This window comes from Polypterus senegalus, chromosome 7 (genome assembly GCF_016835505.1).
Source record: "Polypterus senegalus isolate Bchr_013 chromosome 7, ASM1683550v1, whole genome shotgun sequence".
Taxonomy (NCBI): domain Eukaryota; kingdom Metazoa; phylum Chordata; class Cladistia; order Polypteriformes; family Polypteridae; genus Polypterus; species Polypterus senegalus.
Window position 1 is genome coordinate 191,639,235 of NC_053160.1, and position 22,857 is coordinate 191,662,091.

Consider the following 22,857-nt stretch of genomic DNA (forward strand, 5'->3'; position numbering starts at 1 on the left):
ACTCTGACTAACCTCTGATCTTCGTCTTTTCTGCTGCACGACTCAGGGCGAGACCCCATTCTGGTTAGCGCTGCCTGTCCTCTGCTCTGCTGCTTTTTCCCCCCAAATGTCTTTCCATGAACCTCAATACATTGAATATCCAGACCTCGGACTGTTAATTTTTTCCTTACATTCTAAATATGACATTCATGATATTCAGTCTCCTATCTTCTTCATTTTTAACGTCAACGTCTCTTCAGTGGTCACTCAGGCTCATTCTCAGGCCACCTTCCATCATTTTAACATATCTGCATTGTACAGTAGAACTGTTTGGGTGGTCATAATCAGTGACATCACACTATTAAGCAGACAGTTGCAGAACGTCACTACATGTGGGTGACATTACAAAAGGTGTCCTTGCAGCAGCCTCCCACTAACTGGCTCACCTTACTTTCCACCGGGTCGTAGTCCAGTGCTAACACTCGGCCCATCTGCTTATCCAACAGGGTCTCATACAAGGTGCCATCAAAGTGGATGCGCCGAATATCATGAATATTTGCAAAAAGTAGATAAGGCTGGGGACCTGTCAAAAATAAAGAATAAAAAACAATTAATGAATTTTCACAAATATGCAACCCCACCTTGACAGATGCTTTATTGTAAGGGCCAGCCGTCACCTCTAATGAATGAATAACCGATATGGCGTCGTCATTATCAGGCTAGTCACTCTACTCAGGACCTTCTCCAGTGCTGCAAGGTATTTTCTAAGTTGCATTTACATTACTAGCGACTTTCATGTGGAAGACAGACAGGCAAAGCAACAAAACACTTGGTAGGCCGATTTTGTTGAATTTTGGCACAATTGTTCTTCAAACAAATTTCTCAGTAAAGTTACATTTTTACTGAAATATTGTGAATACAGACCACTGTACTAATTTTAAAATTAGAAAAACTTATTTTTATAATTCATATCACCATTATGTTATAATTACAATATTATAATAGTGCGTGTGAGTTGTTATTTAGCTGGTTTTGCTGAATTTCGCTTCTTTATTAAGGGTGTCGTCATCTCCCAGTTTCCCTTAAATGCGGTGTACAGATAGGACACACTTGCTGTAAATATATATAAGCTTTCACGTCAAGTTTTGTTTTATAAATCCTGATATTCGCATGGGAAATTGTGTACGCACATTTCGAGCCTCTTTTTGTGCCTATACAGGCTCTATAAAGAAGCCTCAGTTGTTCAAGAGACGAATTAACAATATTTTAGAAAAACTACATGTGCCGGGGATGTTGCGAGCACAGGGCAGGACACATGACATGTGGATTATACAACACAAGTCATTGGAGCTTTATCTTATGGATGTTTTGATATTGTTTGCCCAGTTAACTACCATTCTATTCTGGAACTTCATTATCTCAGCAGGCATCACTACAAACTGCATAAGGTAACAGATAAAAAGGCATGACCATTTCTGGGTGGCGTACTCCTTTAAACCTAATCAAAGCCCATCACACTAAGCAAAAATTATAGCTCAAATAATCTCTCTCACACACACACACACACACACACACACACACACATAGCCTGAAAAGATTCTGAAATCTAATGCATGCAAAGCTCTTTCACAATATCCACAAACTGGGACAAAGAGGCTTGTGCACCACCATCTTAAGTAGGGACAGTGAAATGCATAACTAGCAATGTTGTCACCACCAGAGAAGAATGCACAAATTGGTGGATCAAATAAACAATAAATGAAATGGCATCACAAAAAGTACAAAATAATAACACCACTACCTTTTATTAACAATATCGTGATTCACAAGAAAAAAAGTTAATTCTTTATGTGCTGAAAACGTAAAATCATAACAGGTACAGTTAACAAGAAAAACAATATACATTTTCCGAGAATGAAGGCATCGGCACCAGACACAGTTGATTGTGATAATCAAAATTCCAGAGATGGTGATGTCCTTCAAATAAATAAGTAGATACAGTAAATCAATGAATACATGTGTATAAGTATACCAACTGCGCTGCAGTGCTTGGCATCCCTGTCAAGACGATATCCAGGAAAGCAATCACATTCCCATTTAGTGGGACTCCGCAACGTACAAATCTGACTGCACCCCCCGTTATCCAGAGATGTACAACCTAAAAGGAAAAAGCAAAAGCAGCAGATCACAATCACAATCCACAATCCGCAGTTCAGCTCAGTTTATTTTAGTATGGTGCCTTTCACGAAGGACAGGCTCAGGAAACCTGTACAGGTTTCCAGCTACAGAAACAGAAATAATTAATCCACACATCTTGTACTTGCAGTATATGCACACACAGTAATCAATCTGATTAAGATGCCATTATAACTGTTAGGTTTCAACCAGTGTTTGTTCCCTGGCTTATTTATGGTTTTCCTGTTTGGTTATTTCTGTTGTTTATGACGTGAATGATAATTTTAATGATTTTTTTATTATATAATTGTAATTGATATTGTCTTATTTAAATCTTATTTAAAAGTTAGGCATATTGTATTTAAGCCTCCGGACTATGTTCCATGTATTTTGCAGGTGATACCCCAAGAAGCAGGGTCACCATGCTGTCACAGGCTGACGGTCCCGAAGAGCATCACGGAGTGTTGTAGACTGCAGATATTTGTAACTACTTCTCTTGGATTTTCTGATTCTTGTGGATTTTTGCTTTGTCTTTGGTTTCTGTTTATTGTATTACAGACAGGACTTGTTAGCCTTGGGTTATCATTTCAGGCAAACCCTTTCTGTAGTTCTTTTTTTATGTAATACCGTACATCCTTCATATTTAAAGAACATTATTGTGTCTTTTCAAGCCAGAGGTTTTACACTCATCCCCTCCTACTGAAGGGCATGTTTGAGTGTTTTTAATAGTTTTAGCCTTTTAAAGCCATCCGTTTCATTTTGGGCCTGTGCAGGCTTTGAAATTTGTCCTTTGAATTAGGAGTTGGGCTGCCTGGGGTGTGGCCTGCTTCTGAGGAAGACTGTTATGTTTCAGCCTGGGTGTGCTTCACGGCTTATGTTAATGTTTATTTTTACATCTTTTGCCATTTTCATTAATTCTGATGTACCTGTATTATGAATTCTTTCAATTTAAAAGATTTTATGTGGGAATGGTTCTCTCTAGCCAAAATTATTTCTGGTTCGTTTCCCTTGATAGGCATTTCTGGATATTTATGTATATTTTGAGACATTTAAAAAAGTGTATTGAGCTTTTCACGCCAGATCTGCTGTTGAAGCCTGCCTGTAGAGTTTGGGGCCAGGCTGCCTGAGGAAGATCAGTAAGGTTCTGATCTATTTTGTGCTTATTCTTTGAGCCCGTTCACCTTTTATACCATTTTGATGTTACTAGCTCACAGCAGTGATAAGTGAAAGTACATTAAAATTACAAGTGAGATATGGGCAGGTGACAATGAACAAGAGGAATACAAAAACTGAATTTGGCATCATTGATATAGGAAATTAACATCTGGTGCTCCAGGCCAGTTTTACTGTCATCACAGCTCTGCTAGCCTAGGTCGACAATACCTAACCAATACCTGAGCTGGGCATTTAACTATATAAACACTTGCAGTAAGGGGAAGCCCAGTTTAGGGCAGCAGAGTGTCTTAAGCCATGTTAGGACACCTGTCGCCTATTGTGGACAGACTAGCAAGGGCGGCAGGTTCCACTCTGACTCCCCAAGACAGTGGCCAGGTGGTCACCCAAAGGTGTTTCAGGGAGAGCAGAAACTGACCCTGGAGGTAGTTTTAAAAGGATTGTTGGCCAAGTGGCCACTGGACAAAAACTCAGGAGTCAGTGCTGGACAAGGGATCAACTAGAGAGAGCGAGAGAGGCCAGATACGCTATAGAGAAGGTGATGGAGGTGACAAAAGTGAGCCTGGGCTGAGACTGGAGAGCACTGTAATACCCAATCAGTCAAGGCCAGGGAAGCCAGCATGTTTTACACCTTAATTTTCATGCTTTGTGTTATTCCTGGTTAATGTAATTATTTCTGTAATAAACCTTCTTATTGGACTTCTCTCTGTAGGGTCTTTTCTGGGCTCAGGGGTGCAACACGAGTGCCATGGCATGTACTGTTCACAATGCTAATGACTGGTAGCCTAAAGAGCACAGCCCAGACCTGGCACATTTTAGTTTAGTTTTTTTTTTTTTTTTAACTTAAAGAAAACCATACAAGTCACTTTACCTGTGCAGGTTCTCCCATCTGGAGCCAACATGGATCCCTCTGGGCAGGAGCACACGGCACCCTCTTCTGTCTGCATGCAGTAATGACTGCAACTGGTAAGGTCAGACAAGCATGGCAGCAGCTCTGCAGATGAACACAAAAACACAGAGACAAAGGGAGCACATCAGAGGTTCTGTACAATGGACACTGCAGATTGTCTGCTGACTTGAACTGTGCTACGACCCTCCACGTCACAACTGCAGCCACAGAACCGTGAATGATGGCACGACGGCCTGCAGCAAAGAGAGGCCTGAAGACCTTTCTCTGTGCCCTCTGATGGTCTGGTACTCTGATTAGGGTTGGTAGTTTCCTTCTTTGCACCCAATGCATTGTTATGACCTAAATATTCCTTCATCCCTTAAGCAATCTGCTTATTAAATCTCCAGTTTATCCAAATCTGGGGTGCGCGGACACACAGTGGAAAAATAAAACAAAGGAAAAGTACGAAAGATCCTGCAGTTTAGGTGGGTGTGGGCGACTTGCAATTAAATGTATTAGCAGGGCTTAGGGTCAGAGGGGATGGCACTAATGTCTACAGAGCTGGGTCCGGCCACCTGGCAGATCAGAGTCTGCATTTCTCCCCCTGTCCATGGGAGTCGTCTCCATGTTATACTTGGGATTCACGTGAGGAGTGAACTCGTCAGCATGTGCGCGGTCACTGAGCTACAAATGAAGGCATGAAAGGAGTGTTGACCCTGGTAATAATTCATGCAATTCTTCACCAGAAGTATTACGTTCAACCAAAATTTGAACCCTGTGTACCACTATTTTATCTAACATGGCTGCCATAATGTTATAAGTCACATGACCTGTGTGTACATGTTTGTTCGTTTGTGTCACATGCCTTACAACAGCCCTAGCAAACACAAACAACATGGTGGAAAATACCAGAAAAATCAAGGAAGTGGTGGAACATGTAAAAAAATGAAAAACTGTAGACACCCGACCATGACACCCAACTATGCTTGCTGCACATCTCATTCCAAACCCACAATCATTAATACGGAGGTGGTCCCCCTTTGCTGCTATCACAGCCTGCACTCTTCCTTCCCCTCAATTTTATAACACAGTGGCGGAGATTCAACCACAAGAAGACTGTTGAGTTAGCGCACTGATGTTGGGGTTGCAGTCCAGGTGCTCATTTGGGGTTGACCTCAGGGACAGTCAAGTTCTTCCATGCCATTTTTGTGTGGACCTCACTTTGCAATGTAGCGAGGATAGATCATTTTTACAAACTTCCTCACTTAGTGGTCCCATTCTGTGATTTTGTTTGGCCTGCCACTTGATGGTGGAGTTCTTGTTGCTCCAATTCATAATACCAGCAGTTTCAGGGGATAAGGCAGCCATTTGAGAAACTGAAGGATGGCATCCTCAGACAGTGTCACGTTTGAAGTTAATGTGATAAATTAGTAGACCCCATTCTACTGCTGGTGTCCGTCAATGGAGAGTGAAGGGCTGTAGGCTGTGGGTGCACATGTTGTACTTTTGGCATTTTGTATGGATAACAACAAAGCTAAACGTACAATAATACAAAATTATTTACAATGCCAATGATGGGCATTGTACTAGACTAGGCCAGCTGCGGACTCTGAAATGGTCCGCTATTGTTGTTTAGGCCATGCCCTTCTCCTGATGTTGCCAGGAAAAACTGTGCCTCCTATTATCCCTGTAATGGAATAAGAGGGTTTGTAAATGGCATGGATGGACTCATAATAAGTACAGTTCAGTGTCCATCTCTGTGAAAGAAACATTCCTCTGAGAATAAAAACAAAAAGAGCCGCCATCCAGAGGAATGCAGAAGGAATTCCAAAGCCCACTTACTAATGCAAGAAACACAACAGATATTTGTCTACGTCAAGGCCGATGCAGCAATGCACTTCCAATTTGAACGCATGAGCTGCGTTGACAGTCGATCAGCTGAAATTCCGCCAGTTCTGCCAGGTGGCTCAACTATGCCGGTTTCTCATGTACAACAGGAATTCCTCCCAATACAGAAAATATCTGACATTTCACTCAGCTGACAACGTTCGAGTTTTACAGATTAATTTCATACAAAGCAGGCTACAACAAGTCGTAACATTTGAAAAAGCAACGGCTTCCCCTGCCTTGTGTCCTCTTCTGCCAAGTAAGGTCTGAGCTCCACAGGACAAAGCAGGAAGACAAAATGAATTGATGGACGGAAGGAAGGAAGGAGTCTGACCAGCATGTCGCCAGCAAGCAAGAGAAACGAGAGGCGGCAGGAGATGATCAAACTTAAAACCAACCTGTCCTGCAGTGCAGTTGTGTTTTTGATCTCAAATTCTGCAAAAAAATTAACGACTTTACCGTTTTAAGTGCAAAACAAAACAAAACAATAAAACAAAACGTGACATGGCACTGGCATCAACCTCACATGTTCCCAGCCACTAGGGATTCATTAGTATCCACTCCCTTGAATAAATCAAGCAGCACTTACTTTCTACATTCTACATATTTTTACAAGATACATCCATTTATTTGAAATTGCAAAAGTAGAAGAATCAGGACATGATACATAAAAATGAACATGAATACACATTTTGGAATCTGGACTCTTGGCTAATGATTAAGGTGGGAGGCAGACCCTCAATTCCTGAAGTGTCTTACATTTTAATAAAGTGAAATGTGTTTGAGACATTGTGTGCCTGTGACTGGACAACCTCATACTGTATGTGGGTAAAGTGACACAAGTGACAGATCTGCAGGCATTTTAATATTGTTTGCTGTTGGTCACCATAAACTTACTGTATATTATATCAGAAACTTTTGTCTCTGTTATTGATTAAAGACTTTAAAAACTTTAACTATCAGTACAAACCACATGGGGGAAGTGACCTGTAAAAAGTTTTAGCGGAATGTTCCTTTAAAGGAGCCACAGCAAGCTGAGATCATTTATAATTAAATGTCAGCTGCATTAATATTTTTGTTCATTGTGATATACAGTCTATTGATCAAAGAGCTCACAAAGGATTAGATTTGCAAAAGCAAAATAGACTGATATTCAAAAAAAAAAAAAAAAGGCTACACGTGTCATCCGTCGTAAAATGTGGTGCCATATCCAGAGAGCTCTTTAACATTCCTGTGAAAATGGAAACGCCTTTACAAGTACCCATTTAAGAAACTCAATTCATTTGACTTTTTTCTTTCATCAACAGGGTCCAGGCTGGCACCAGGTTGGTAATTGTATTTTGGGAATCTGTTACAGCGCTCTGAGCCCACGCTACACAAAATAAACTGAACTGAATAAACGCTGCTTCTTCTTTTGGCTGCTTCCATTAGGGGTCGCCACAGTAGATCATCTTTGTCCATCTCTTCCTGTCCTCGTCATCTTGCTCTGTCACCCCCATCACCTGCATGCCCTCTCTCAGCACATCCATAAGCCTCCTCTTAGGCCTTCCTCTGCTCCCCTCACCTGGCAGCGCTATCCTTAGCATCCTTCTCCCAATATACCCAGCATGCATCTCTCCTCTGCACATGTCCAAACCAACGCCATCTCGCCTTTCTGACTGTGTCTCCTAACCATCCCATCTAAGCTGACCCTCTAATGTCCTCATTTCTAATCCTGTCTATCCTCGTCACCCCCAATGCAAATCTTAGCATCTTTAACTCTGCCACCTCCAGCTCGGTCTCCTGCTTTCTGGTCTGCTTTAGCCTTTGCTAGACAACTGATACATCTGACAGACCGCTGATATCAGTGAGTGACCTACCGTGGCAGGTTTTCATGTCTGGCAGTAAAGCAAATCCTTGAGGACAGGTGCAGACGTAGGAGCCTGGAATGTTGTAACAGCCTAAAGTACAGCCATGATTCCAAAAGGCACACTCATTGACATCTGGGGAAGTCAAACAGATAGACTGTTACTTGATCGATAAAAGATTAAATGTGAGCATAAATACAAATCTGACAAGTCCAACACAAGTAACAGGGAAAATACCCAGCAGCTTTGAGAGCATCACATGACACTGCTGACTCACTAAGACTGGTGTGTCCTACCTTCACAAGCCGTCCCGTTTTTGGTTAGTGTAAAGCCCTCCGCACACCGGCACTGCTGGTCCCCATCACTCACACAGACACTTCGGCAACTGTCTTGTCCGCTGGCACATCCAGAATCTGTGAAGCAGGGAAAAAAAAAAAACAACACACACACAATGAGAGTGAAGGACAAATCCTGTAAGCCCACACACAAGCCCATGTCTACATATGCAGCTTGTCTGACAGATAAAAAGTTATCTTGTCGTGTTGGATCAGTGGCCACGTGAAGCTCAGAGCAAAGGAGTCAAGTTGCAGAGTGAAGAAAGAGACTGCTAGGATAAAATCACAAGTAAAATGTCATAGCACAAAAGGAGTGTGCAAATGTGACTGGTGAGATCATTAAGAGTTTGTATTAAAGAACAGGCCATTCAGCTCAACAAAACTCACCAGTCCCAACCACTTAATTCTTCCAAAATAACATCAAGTCGAGTTCTGTAAGTCTTTAAAGTCCTGCCGCCTCAGACGCTACTTGGTCACATTTTGCACCCATCTACACACCACACCCTAAACTGTCACTTCTTTTAGTTTGATGCCCAACCGGTCGGTCACGTCCTGTCTTATCAAATGATTTCTGAATGCCGTATGCACCACTTTGGTCGTATCCTTTTGTTACTTTCTCATAGAATTCCAGAATGGTAATAAAACACCTCCGTCATCCAAACCCTTGCTGACTGCTCAGTAAAACACCTTTTCCTTGTCATGTTTTGCTCAGTCTTTTCCGGTCCCGGTGATTTGTTTGATCTTAGCCTATTTAATCAATACAGCACTTCTCTCCCTCTACAATTCCCACATCCCTCAGTATCTCTCCTTAGTAGACCCTGTTACTACTGGGCGGTTATCCACCTCCTCACATGTGAAGACTTCAGAAAAATGCAAGTTTAAAGTATCTGCTATTTCACGGTCTGTATTTTTTAATTCCCCTTTACTATTCCTGATGCACTTCACCACCTCCATGATTGTTCTTTTACTACTAAAATATTGAAAAAAATCTCTTTGGATCCTCTTTCGTCTTATCTGCTTTATTCCTCTCGAACTTCCTTTTAGATTCCCAAATATCCTTGTTGATGGTTGCCTTGATGTCCGCATGCACTCTACAATTCACATAATAATTATAATAATACATCTTATCTGTTCATTTTTCCTTTGCAGCTTCTTTTTCCAACTCCTTATTAACCCACTGCCGAGTTTTTAATTTCCTACTAATTCCTAATTTCAGGATGTACCTGCCCTGCATTATATGTAAAACATTAATAAACCCTTTTCACTGCTCCGTGACTGTCTCCACACTTAAACAAATGCTCATCCTGGTCCATCGCTCTTCAGACTTTACTGCATCTGTTCAAAATGTGCCCTACCAAAGTAAAAAAGTTAACAGATTTGGTCTTTACATCCATGCTCTTCCAAAACACTGAGAGCGTAATGTCACGTCAATGAGACGTCACTTTGGGAAGCAGCCTGTCCCAACAGCACTGGGTACGAAGAAGGAGAATCTCTGTGGAGATGAGAGAAACTTACAGAAGGACAACCAACACTGCAGGACTCCACAGCTTTAGGCTTTGTGACAGACAGAAGTCTCTCTTCAGTAAAACATACTTGGAGTTTACAAAAAGGTACCTAAAGGAATCACAGACAGTGAGGAACAAGATTATCTGGTCTAATGAAAACAAGATTGTCGTCATGTCTGGATGAAACCAAACATCACTCATCACCTGTGCAATACAAAGGTGCAGTATGGTGGTGGTAGTGTCACGGACTAGGAGAATTGTTAGGGTCGAGGAAAGCTGAGCGAAGCAAAGCATAGAGATATTCTTCATAAAAAACTACTCAGAGTGCTCTGAACCTCAGACTGGACCACCTTATAACAGGGCAAAAAACAAAAACACCATTGGAGTGGCTTAAGGACGACTCTAGGAATGGCCATGAATGGCCCACCTAGAGCACAGAGCTGAACCCAATCAAACATCTCTGGAGAGACCCGAAAATATCCGTCTGCTTAGAGGATCTGCAGAGCAGAATGGCAGAAAATCCCCAAATCCCAGCAAGCAAAGCTTGTCGTATCAAACAAGAAGACTCTCTGGCTGGAATAACTGCCGAAGGGGCTTCAGTGGAGTACTCAGTAAAGGGTCAGAATACTTGCGTCAGTCAATCTGAGATGTCCAATTTTTAATAAAATTACAAATACACCCCAAATTCTATTTTCGCTTTATCATTCTGGCGTATTGAGTGTTGCTTGATGAAGGAAAAACTGAATCTGAATTTAAATTTAGCACAGACTGCAACAAAATCTGTAAATTGTGCAAACTCTGAATACTTTAAGTTTGAATGGGTGCAATGATACTCCCAGAGTCGCCCTAAAGCCATGTCATATTTACACAAGAACACATGAAATTTGCCTTAAGCTTCACCCAATACCTAACCAGACACAAATAAAAAACACACATATCTAAACAGGTTAACAGTTACATCAAATTTCTGAGATATTTAAATCATTTCAAAAGTAATGCTTAGCTAACGACATGTAACAGTCTGATAACGTCTCTGTACCTAAACAGTTCCATAATAAACGTTCTACACTTCTACAAGGTGTTTACCTTCAGTCAGAGATCAGCAAAACAATTCATGTTAATTTAACTCTCACACACACTTGCTAAATAAATTGTGTTTCACTTCCAGCAAAACTTGCATCATTTACACAAAAAGAAACTCATTTCATTCCAGTCTGAAAGCGTTTTCATTCATTAATTTATTGTTTAAATAAAAACCACCAGGGAAAAAATAAAATCACCAGAAATACATCCTCAACTAGGATAAGGCTGTTGCTAGATAAGGCTCTGCCTGTACGGAGCTTCGTGTCGGTCAAAACACAGCAATGTGCATAGCGGTCTTCACATCCTAATTATGTAAAAAGTGTACTGCAACAAGAGGCCTAAACAGACTGGACTTTACCAGTGTGGTATCGATTATCATCTTATGAAAAGAACACAAGTAAACACAGAAGTGTGAACGGTGCCTTTCACCAACCTCAGAAAACTCTTCAGCAAGCTCTACAACTGCAAAACAGATTTTACTGTTAGTTTTGCAAACTTTTATGCACATCAAAAAGATGCCCACTTTGTTCATCCCTACTTTTGATACGCCTCGTTAAAAAGCCATACGTCTCATTTCTGGAGTGTTTTTATGGTTCTTTAAAGTGCCTGTCTGCCCTGATTTACAGAAGCAAAGTTCAGTCTGTCATCAGCCAAGATGATCTCCAGCTTCTTTATCATCTGACCAAATCATCTCCAGTCGTTCTGGTGGTGTGTTTGGTACCCTGCTAAAGCTTTATACATTTAGATTTCTCAGACTACTTGACATACAATGGAACTGAGACTGATGGGATGAATCTTTGATAAAAGGCCAGCCTGAACAGTCTGAGCTTAGTGATTGCACTCCTATGTATTTGTGTTTCCACTTCTGCCTCCATAACAATGGGAGGTGTGTGTGTGTGTGTGAGTGAGTGACAGAGAGCAGAGGTGGGTACTGTAGGGTTGCACATAAATATCTTCCTTTGTGACCCACCCATCTGGTATAATGACCACCATTTCAATTTCTCAGAATGACTTTCCACGTGATCTGCGATGTCAGCGACCACCTCTGGAGGTGTGGATGGAACCATTTCTTGGCTTTGACACATTGATCACACAACTAGCAGTGTCCCTTCTATTTTCCAATTAGGCATTTCGTCGGAGCACTACCAAATTATTCCATGAATCTGTCACTTGTCAACTTTAAAGAACACACATTTCCACAATTAAAACATTTTCTCAATTGAAACTGTGCCTTTCCTCCAGCAAACACACAAACTGAAACATGACAAGTGCTGTAAGCTCCCACCACCTTTGCCTGACTAGATTTGCCACCGTCAAACCCAAGCCAGGGCTTCTTAACATGCTCAAAGCAACTTTTTCATATACCACCTTGTATTTGTCAAGTGTGGATTATAAAGAGAGTCCTGAATGCAGAAAGTGACAACCATTCAACGTAGTGATCACATGAGAGAGGCCAGATGAGTGAGACATGTCAAACTAACCAGTTGTTAAAGGAGCTCCTGTCCAGTCTGTGAGTGAAGTTAACGGGAAGACGACTTTCACATCCGCCAAAACATCAAATGATGGCTTGAGGTTTAAAGTGACGACATTCCGGCCGGTGTATTTATGGGTTCTCCTGATTGCTCTCCTCTTCAGGTCCGTATAGTAGATGTGATCAGCATACAGAGACATCCTAAATGGCCGAGATCTGCAAAAAAAAACACAACTTCAAAGAGGTATCGAGTGACCTGAAGTGTGAATGAAGAGAGTCCCCTCAGGTGGTTTTTCTTTTCCTCTTTCAATTGCCTGGAGCAAAAAGACTGAGGAGCTCCCTGCTCAGCACCACTTCACTTACCACAGAAGGTTCTGATAACTTTTTTTTGGAAAAACTTTACTGCAGAACTTAAACAAAATAACAAATATAATGTACACATGTAACGTAACCTATCAGATGATTCCTGATGCACATTACAAATTACAGTAACCTGACAAACTCACTTCACTGCAACTCCACAAAGCACAACACGTGGAACTGATCTCCAGAAACCCCCATAGCAGGCCAGGGCTGTCTATGCCTACTGGATTGGCCTCACCCCATTTAGCCTAACCCCAACTCAAAAAGCAGGGCTCAAGGCTGCACGGGCCCAGAAATGGCTGAATTCTGAAAATCTAAAGTCCAGCAATTTCAGAAGGAAGGAGGAAAATTGTAAATCCCTGACCAGAGAAAGTAAATCACTGCCAAACTCTAAAACACTGGCTTTTACTAAAAACTAGCACAACGGGATCAAAGGAGTCCTAGATTAAAATGTTCAAACAGCCCATTAAACTCATCAAAAACACCACGTTGTTCTTTAAAAGAATGAAGTGACTGAGGTCAGCCAAAAAAGGGGACAATAGTTTTCAAGATTTGAGCAGACGGGCCATGTGGCACACTGGCCCTCAAGTGCAGCTTCTATACTTACTGAGCCAATAATCTCATCATATGGACGGCAGCCCCACTGTAGTCACAGGATCCCACCGTGGCTTCTTCTTCTTCTTGGCCATACTGAACCCAAAAGACTCTCTTGTCATTAAAATCCAGTGAGATAGTTTCCAGTTTCTCATGTGAGCTGAATATTGACTTCACCTTTCCACCGGTGCTAGGGGCACAATCAACAGTGGCCAACAGTCCATCAGAAAGCCAGAAGAGAAGCCTGCAGCCAAAATTATAGAGCAATGTTTATAAAATAAGCAGCTTTTATCATGAGCCACAACCCCACTGGCACGTTCTCCCCAAAATACAAATGTATGTTCAATTCTAAGGTCTAAGGTGCAAGGTTAGCTTTGGGAGGCTGGGGTTGTGGTGCAGGGGTTAGCACTGCGGCCCCCTGAACTAGGAACCGGTCATCAACTCCTTGGCCCTGTTTTGTTAAGGTCTTCAGTGGGAAGCCAAGCCATCTCTGCGGTGAAGACCTGGCCTAACGGTGGAGCACAAGAACGGCTTCTTTTCCCCAGCTACGCTCCCTTAAATGATTTGTGGTCAGGCCTGGCATCATGCAGAAGGAATTAGGGGTACAACCGTCTCAATTTTGGACAAAATCATTTTAAAACGTACTTATTCTGGGCTCAGATTGTTATATTACAGCCAGGCTTCTAGCCTTAATTTTAGTGTGCTGTTTACTAAATCTTTTTACTTTTTAATGTTTTGTAAATATTGCTGTTATGTTTTTGTTTCCTTGTCTATTTAATAATAATAATAATGATACAGATAGGTATCTATAGATAGATAGATAGATATTGTATCTCTCTATCTATCTATCTATCTATTTATTAAAAAAAGGCTTTGAGACGAAAGGACAGCTGCTGTCCAGGATTTTAAATGATCGACGTGCAGCGTTACAAGCAGAACACGCAGCTTGGCAGCAGCAGGAGAAAGACAGCAGCTGATCCAACCGCATCTCCTCTGCGTGCGTTCATACACCCCCTCCCCCGCCACGACAACGCGAGCGGCAGACACCCCAAGTGGTTGGAGCGTAGCATGTCTGGGTGGGGGGTGGAGGGCGAAGCACCCTAGTGTATATATATGTATTAAATTCAATGTCTGTCTGTCTGCTTTCACGTCAGAAATATTTAATGGATTAAGATCGGGTTTTTTTTTGAGGAATTTGCTTGAAAATTCGAGTCGATTTTGTGACTCCTCTCTTCGTGCTAAGTATCACAGTTCGCTTGTGGTACCGATTTATTTGTGTTAATCCGAGAGACACGCAGCAGACCGAGGGGAGGGGGGTGGGTCCCTCCTCACTCATGCACCAGCCTCAGGGCATATCTTACATCCGCTTAGCTAGCGAACGAGAGAACCACTTCACGGATTTAGATCAGGCATTTTTTCCTAGAATTTGCTTGAATATTCCAGTTGATTTTGCGACTTCTCTCAATGCGCCAAGAATCACAGTTAGCTTGCAGGAGCGATATATTCGTGCTAATCCGTGACAGAAGCAGTGGGCCGAGGGGAGGCGGAAGTGTGATGTCAGGAGTGGGGAGCCGGGTAGGACCCTCCTTGCTGTCCTGTTTCACTAATACGTGGGTGAAGCCGCGGGGTGCAGCAAATTTAATTTATAGAACACCTTTCCCATACTCTTAGTGCTTAATGAACATTTTATGTTATTATTTTTACCTTTTGTTCTCGGTTTATATTTGTTGTGAATACTGCTGCTCACAACGCTCAGAAATTGGGATGTAGGTCTGAAATCTCACATAAAATGTTAGGCCTGCCCTGGATAGGCCTCACTCCTGGCTGCTAAGACCCAAACCTAACTGGCAAGCTTCTCGTTAAGGATTTAAAAAAAAGATTGTAACCTACAAGGCCGAAACAATAAAGAAGTGCAAAAAACGGAAACCAAAAGCCAAAGGATTGTAAACCCAACACAGTTTACCTTTAGCAAGAGCCTGGAGTAGAAACCATAGGATTCAATAATTGAAAAGTACAAAAGCAGATGATGGGAACCAAAGGTCAGAAATGCAATGGCAAAACTGAGCTGCAACATCAGGTGGTTCCTTGGGCTCCCCATAAAGAAGAAAGGCCAGAGAAGATCTGTCTATCTTGCTTTAGTTGGTAGAAGAATGGATGGCATTTTGCCGAAGGATGTCCTAAATTAGACATTATGCACGTGATTAGATGTCAGCTTTATATGTGACATTATCATGGCAGAGCTTTTTAAGATGGTACTTCAAAGTACTTTCTCTCCAACCAGAGTGAATGAATTGAGTGATCTTTAAGGGAAGACTACTCGTTATCATTAATGCCTCTTGATTGTCTTGTTTTGTTTTTTTTGACTTCTCATTTTTGTATTAGTCACTCTGTTCTCGTTTGTGCTTCTTTTGGTTTCCAACCTCTTGTTAATGCTGTTTGACCTTTCAGTTGAGTTTCCCCAAACATGTTTGTAATTTCCTAATCTAATCTTCCCTCCTCTCGTCCATTTGGAGAGGCCATTTTCGGTCTTTCATACAAATTTTTAAATGACTGACTGCCATCTTGTGTTTAGCAGTGAATAATCATAGGGACTCCATAGTCTGGCACTGAGCTCACTGTAAATTTGAAAGTGACGATTACATTTCAAGCACAAACAGAAGAGCAGGGTTGTTTCTAGCATTTGAGATTCATGCTTAGTGGGCATCTTCAAGGCTCTTAGAAATACATGTACTTCACCTCCAGAGCATAGTGCTGCTGCTAAAGCCATTTCCCCTTATACCGTCAAAACAGAATGACTGGAAGAACGGTGAAATCACTTCCTCCTGTGTCACAGAACTTCCTCCTTTTCCACCCTGCATCGTACTGTACATTGGAACATAACGAACTGGAAGTCAGAGGTCAGTCAAGACCATCTTCACACCCAGATTGGCCTTAATTCAAGTCTTGGACCTATTTGCACCCACAACTATTTCTTTTTTTTTGTTAGGCCTGCCTGTTAAATGGGGTCCACCACACTGGTGCCCCAACTTTTCATTTTGTGCCATCTGGTTGTTTTTCACTAGTACAGTAAATCAATGTGTTAATGTCTCCGAGTAGCTGCAGGTCTGAAGTAGTGTGTGATAAAAATGAAGACCGACAGCCCTGAGTCACCAATCAGCTTCAGTGAAAAGCGCGTTTGTGCAAATTTCCATCTCTTCTTCTAGAGAGCAGGCCACCGTCTAGTATGATTCATAACTGCCCTCCAAGTGACTCTGGGTGAGGTGAGTGTTATGACCGCAGTCTTGGCCGGCTTTCACTTATTACAAAAATGACAGTGCGGTCAAAAACAAGCCAGCTACAGCAGATGACACCTACGTGTAAGCCATGTTTCAATGGACTGGGTTGTCTGCAGTGATTCACAGGGAAAGTGAGAAAAGCATTTGATGTTTGCTTTTCAACGCCAGTAAACGTATGGAATATTTAAGGAAAATGTCATAAAAATGTCTCAAAAATTGAAACATTTTACACTTGCCAATCAGGGATAGTGTTACACGAAGATTGGCCAACATGTAGAAAGTGACGGGTGAATTCAGTGTGCAAATCTGTCACTTTGTCTGTGAGATGAAATGCCAGCCTCTTCAGAAAATAACAATCAGAGAAATGTGCCACCCCTGTTAGGCAGTGGGATTATAAATCTCTCTCTGCCCATCAACTCCTCTTCTAAGCCGCCTTGTTCCTGTAAGAGTGCATGAGGCGAAGTCAGCTCAATGAATTTCCTAGGAGAAATGCTTAAGTGGAACATTTCAAATAACATCGATTACTGGATTCTGTTAACCAAGTGTGTGGGGGACACTCAACTGTAATGTGCAGCCATAGCCAAAAGTTTTGAGAATGACACAAATATTCATTTTCACAAAGTTTGCTGCCTCTGTTTTTTTAAATGGCAATTTGCATCTAACTCTAAGAATGTTATGAAGGGGGATCAGATGAGCTGCAATTAATTGAAAAGTCCCTCTTTGCCATGAAAATTAAATGGCATTTCCACTGCCTCAAGCCTGACCGCCAATCCTAAAGTTGATTCATAGCTCGGGATTGGGGGGCACTGCCAGGGCAGAGCTTGCTCAGGAATGGCAGCAGGCAGGTGTGAGTGAGACAGACTTATGGAGGAAGGCCTGGTGGGCGTCAAGAAGGGCAGCAAAGAAGTCAAGAAAAACATCAGGGACAGACAGAGGTGCTGTGAATGGACTGCTGGATATGAGTCACTGTCTCTGATGAATCCCCTTTTTGATTGTTTGGACACTTGGAGAAAAGAGAAGGCGAGCATGCAGTAACGAGTCATGCCAAGCATCCTGAGACCATTCATGCTTCTCACTCAGAATTCTGCCTAAGAACAGAGCCCTGAATAAAGAATGGGAACAAAACATCATCTGGGAGCAACTTCTCCCAACCATCCAAGAACAGTTGGTGACCAACATGATGGAGCATCGGGCCATAAGGCAAAAGTGACAACTAAGTGGCTCGAGCAACAAAACATTGACATTTTGGGTCCATGGCCAGAAAAAATCCCCAGACCTTTAATCCCATTGAGAACTTGTGGGCAATCCTCGAGAAGTGGGTGGACAAACAAAAAGCCACCAATTCTGACAAACCCCATGCACTGATTATGCAAGAATGGGCTGCCATCAGTGAGGATTGAGCTCAGAAGTTGATCAACAGCCTGGCAGGGCGAATTGTAGAGGTCTTGAAAAAGAAAGAAGGGCCAACATCTATTCACCATATTACTCTGGTCTTGCAGCAGCTTCATTGGCTCCTGATTAAGTTTCAAATTGATTTTAAAATCCTGCTATTAACATTTAAGGCCATTCATAACCTCGCCCCTCCATATCTGTCTGACCTTCTTCATGTTGCCATTCCCTCCTGTAACCTTAGATCCTCCTCTTCCTCCATCCACCTGACCGTCCCTCTTGCCCATCTAACCTCCATTCAGTTGTTCTGCTCCCAAGCTCTGGAATTCATTGCCTACTGAGCTCAGAAATATCGAATCATTTTCAACCTTTAAATGTAAACTTAAAACACATCTGTTTAAAATGGCTTTTTCTTTTTGATTACAGTGGCTTTGTTTGGTTTTAATTTTATATCTTCTGCTTTTTACTTATTTATTGTTTGTTCAGTACCCTTGAGTTAATATAATAATAATAAATAATAATAATAACACTGCAAATGTGGACTCTGCGTAAACTTCATGTCATCTACTGTATACTAATAAAAGGCAAAGCCCTCACTGACTGACTCATCACTAATTCTCCAACTTCCTGTGTGGGTAGAAGGCTGAAATTTGGCAGACTTATTCTTTACTGCTTACTTACAAAAGTAAAGCATGTTTTATTTCGAAATTCTATGCGTAACGGTCATAATGGTCAACAACGTCCGCCATGTTGAACTTTCTTATTTATGGCCCCATCTTCACGAAATTTGGTAGGCAGCTTCCCTGCGCTAACCGAAACCGATGTACGTACTTATTTCGATGGTATGATGCCACTTTCGGCCGCCATATTGAACTTTCCAACGTCACTAATTTTCCAACTTCCCGTGTAGGTAGAAGGCTGACCCCATCTTCACGAAATTTGGTAGGTGGCTTCCCTGCGCTAACCAAAACCGATGTACGTACTTATTTCGGTGGTATGACGCCACTGTCGGCCACCATATTGAATTTTACAAACGTCACTAATTCTCCAACTTCCCATGTAGGCAGAAATTTCGCAGGCTCATTCCTTACAGCTTACTTACAAAAGTTAAGCAGGTTTCATTTCGAAATTCTACGCATAACAGTCAACAACGTCCGCCATGTTGAACTTTTATTCATGGCCCCATCTTCATGAAATTTGGTAGGCAGCTTCCCTGCGCTAACCGAAACCAATGTATGTACTTATTTCGGTGGTATGACGCCACTGTCAGCCACCATATTGAACTTTCCAACGTCACTAATTCTCCAAATTCCCGTGTAGGTAGAAGGCTGAAATTTGGTACTTATTTCGGTGGTATGATGCCACTGTCGGCCACCATATTGAACTTTTCAACAGTCTTTGTTACTTATGGGCCCATCTTCAAGAAATTTGATACGCGGGTTCCCAACGCTAACTGAATCCTACTTACGTACATATATACGTCCATAGCCTGCAGCTCAGTCACCGTGTGAGGCGGCGTTGGGTCCCTCATCCCAATGCCTCCCACGTTGTTGGCTGCCTGCCTATATAAGGCCGTCCGTCGCTCCAGTCTCTTCATTCCCTTCCTTGCTTCGCCACAGGATTCACGTCTCCCTGCTGATAACTGCAGCCTTTATATTTAGCGGCTTCTCCACTGTTTTATTGTTCGTTTATTATGATTATAGTTACTGTGTAGGTATTTTAGACTTACTTTACATTGTTCAGGTCCCCATTTCCTTTATCATTCCAACCATACCCGCATTAAGAGGTATATTGAGGTGATCACCATCGATCAAAGAACTGTCACTTACCGAGTGGTTTCCATGCCCAGAGATGCCACCTGCCTTTTCCACTCTCTGTGTTACATATTGCACGGCCATATCAGGCTCACTCTTGATATCCATTGTGTCTTATGTATTGAATGACTGGACAGGTTCAAGGTGTGGACTGATGACGTACAGGAGATAATTAGACTACACAGGAGCACTAGAAGAGTGAAATGCTTAAGTCCTTCACCTATGGATCTGCATGTGAGTTGATGGCTGCCGCTGAATTGTTCGGTTGTCGCTTTCAAGTGTACCGAAATGGCCAAATATTTTACACCTTTGGACAACCACCAATGCCTCTTAAACATCTTAGATTCACAGGTGACGATTTCAGTAGTGGACACTTTGATGTTTATGAATGTTTAAACTCTCAAAAGCTGGATGTGATTTTATCGATGAAACCGGTTGTGTGCTTACAGCGCTTGACAGATGTCGAATGTCACTTCAACACAAGTCCTACAAATACTGTCGTAATTGAAACAAACCATGAAACTCAAACCGATTATGACAGCAGCAATCCAAGCTGTGAGATTTGAGACAAGATTACTGTTCACATGGCCGACTGTACGTTACATGCTCAAGAGTAAGCTCAGCGCACAGCTTGGTCATATTACAACCGGAGGGCCGAACTCACAATGTGGTATACAAAGAGATCCTTAAATAATTATTGGTATATTTTCCCTCAGTTTAAAAAGGTTTAATTTTCTTCTTAATAAAAATTGATTAAAATTTAAGGCAGTACTTCGCCGCTGCAAAGGGCGGGTATTTTGCTAGTTGACAATAAAAGCCTTTTAAACTTCTGAAATGCTTGTAATTCTACTTCAGTATGACATCTGACAAAAAGATGTAAAACAATGGAGAAGCAAACTTTGTGAAAACCAACACCTTCTCCAAACTTCTGGCCACCACTGAGGTCTCATCCAGCTTGGACAGGACTCATTGTATTGTGCTAACCTCTATATGGACGACAGTGCATTTCAAAGGCATCAACTCAAAACTGACATCTATACACACACACACACACCTCATATTACATTTTCTATAATATAAGCAACAGTGTTCTTGGCAAAAAAAAAATTGGTGAGGCTACATAGAGGTGGGAGACACACTGCGAAGGTGTTTATAAACGGTCCGAGGTAGAGGGCCATCGTGCCAAACTGGCTCCAAGTAGAGCACATGCAGAGGTATCCGTGTGTGAGAAAAGCACTTCAAATGCTACACCTTTAAGAGTCGCTCCTCTGCTTAAATTCATCGGGATGTGTCGATGGTCACCAGAGACCTCAAGAAGGATCCAGGGTGGGATCAGCTCACAGAGCTGGGGAAAGGGAGTGCCGATCATGTTGCCTCGGGCACCAACCGAGCAAAGTGAGGTGGAGCTGGCTGTGTGAAAGGGCAGGCAAGGGACATGGCCGACAAAGAATCATTGGAACTGCATGGAAGTTTGGAGCAAAGTAGACAACGCTGGAAGGAGGCCGAGAAAGGAGACAGCCTCCATTACGCTTCACATTAGGGAGCAAGCAAAAGACGCTGTGTTTCACAATGTATTAGACCTCCAGCACCAATGATGATAAATGTCAGCCAAATAAAGCTTTGAAAAATCAAACAAAGATCTATCAAGATATTGATATACAGTGCAATGAAATGCTCAAAACCAAAAGCAGAAACACAAATGCATATTTATCAGTTTCCAATGTGCAAAATTGTTTTGTACATAAGAAATTAGTGTGATTCATGATAATGATGAGGAGTACTCCAAAACAGTGGGATGTTCAAAATCACGCAATCTTTAAATGGAGTCATAAAAAGTCAACAAATGGGGCACTTAAATGGGCTCTGACCTTCAAACCCCACAGTGGTACTGAAATGTGGAGGCCACTTGCCAGGGCTGAATTAGAAATGCATGGTCAATTCCTGGAATATCAATTAGAACTGGAATTGTACCCAGCCAGGAAGGAAAACATTGCAATGAAAAGAAATTCTACAAAAATCCACTTTTGAGATAATTAGCCTTGGAATTGTTAAATATAATGAATCACATGAAATACAAAACACACCAAACAGATTCAAGTATAATGTGTGTATTATATGTTATCCAAAAATGTTTCAACTTGCTTCTCATGTCTTCATGAATATGGTGGTCTTATTTGCCTCCTTCACTCTGCTCAATGACTTTCCAGCAATAATGTGGTTTTAGTTTTGATGAAAAACAACACTACCCAGGATTCCAGGCAGATATGCGGACTCAAAGTTCATAACCTTAGAGCAGAGTTTAAAGGCGTGACACTGCACTGGAGATTTAGTGTGCATGTATGTGTTAGTTTTATAGAGTCTAATTTCTTGGACAGTTTTTGTGTGTGATCTTGGACTGTATTGAGGACCTGATTGTGTGTGAACTCTGGACTGAAATATTAATATGGAGATATGGAGCCCACTATTAAATTAAATTACAAATAACGGGAAAAACCGCAGTAAAGGATCCTTTTGATGAACCAGTTCCAACGACATCAAGTAACCGCAGTGAGGTCTGTAAGCATTGTGGTCTGCCTGTTCATGGATCCAATGAAGCAACTTCAAACTCTAAAAGGCGTTTCACGCGAGTGCTTATAGAACTAGCCGTTAGAAAAAAAACTTTAAAATATTCTAGACTTCCAATCAGAATGGTCACTTGGTAGACTTGCCAATGCAGATAAAAATGCTTTGGTAGAAATTTTGTTGGGACTTTGGTAAACTTGCATCTTGTAGCTTCACCTTTTGAACTTTGTAACAATGCTTATTCTCAAATGTGTTCCTTTCAACTGCCATTGTATTGTATAGTAAAAGAGTGTAATTTTTGTTAATACATTAAGTCATTTTGTGTGTTATGTTGTACAAACGTTCCAACCATCTCCATCAAGATTGACAGTTTCTAACACATTAGTATATAAAAGTCAATCACTCGATAAGCAGAGCTCATCTGCAGCGGTGGAAAGCCTGCTCAGTGTCACCAGCAAGATGTCCAGGCCTGAAAGAATAAATCTTAGTGGAGTGAAATAGGAGGATGTTATGAAG

The 22,857-nt window shown here is 41.8% G+C and overlaps 1 protein-coding gene across 2 annotated transcripts in view; it reads right to left on the reverse strand.

Annotated features, from left to right (window-relative positions):
- egf (epidermal growth factor) overlaps nucleotides 1-22,857 on the reverse strand; it is a 103,518-nt gene that overhangs the window by 51,159 nt on the left and 29,502 nt on the right. For both annotated transcript variants that reach the window (XR_005634429.1, XM_039759802.1), the window contains exons 4-10: nucleotides 13,315-13,545; nucleotides 12,355-12,560; nucleotides 8,247-8,363; nucleotides 7,963-8,085; nucleotides 4,199-4,321; nucleotides 2,012-2,137; nucleotides 426-562 (exon numbers count right to left, since the gene is read on the reverse strand). Coding sequence is in view for 1 of the 2 variants with exons in the window: in XM_039759802.1 (XP_039615736.1) it covers nucleotides 426-562; nucleotides 2,012-2,137; nucleotides 4,199-4,321; nucleotides 7,963-8,085; nucleotides 8,247-8,363; nucleotides 12,355-12,560; nucleotides 13,315-13,545 (1,063 nt within the window). In the remaining variant the exon portion in view is untranslated. The remainder of the gene's footprint in view (nucleotides 1-425; nucleotides 563-2,011; nucleotides 2,138-4,198; nucleotides 4,322-7,962; nucleotides 8,086-8,246; nucleotides 8,364-12,354; nucleotides 12,561-13,314; nucleotides 13,546-22,857) is intronic.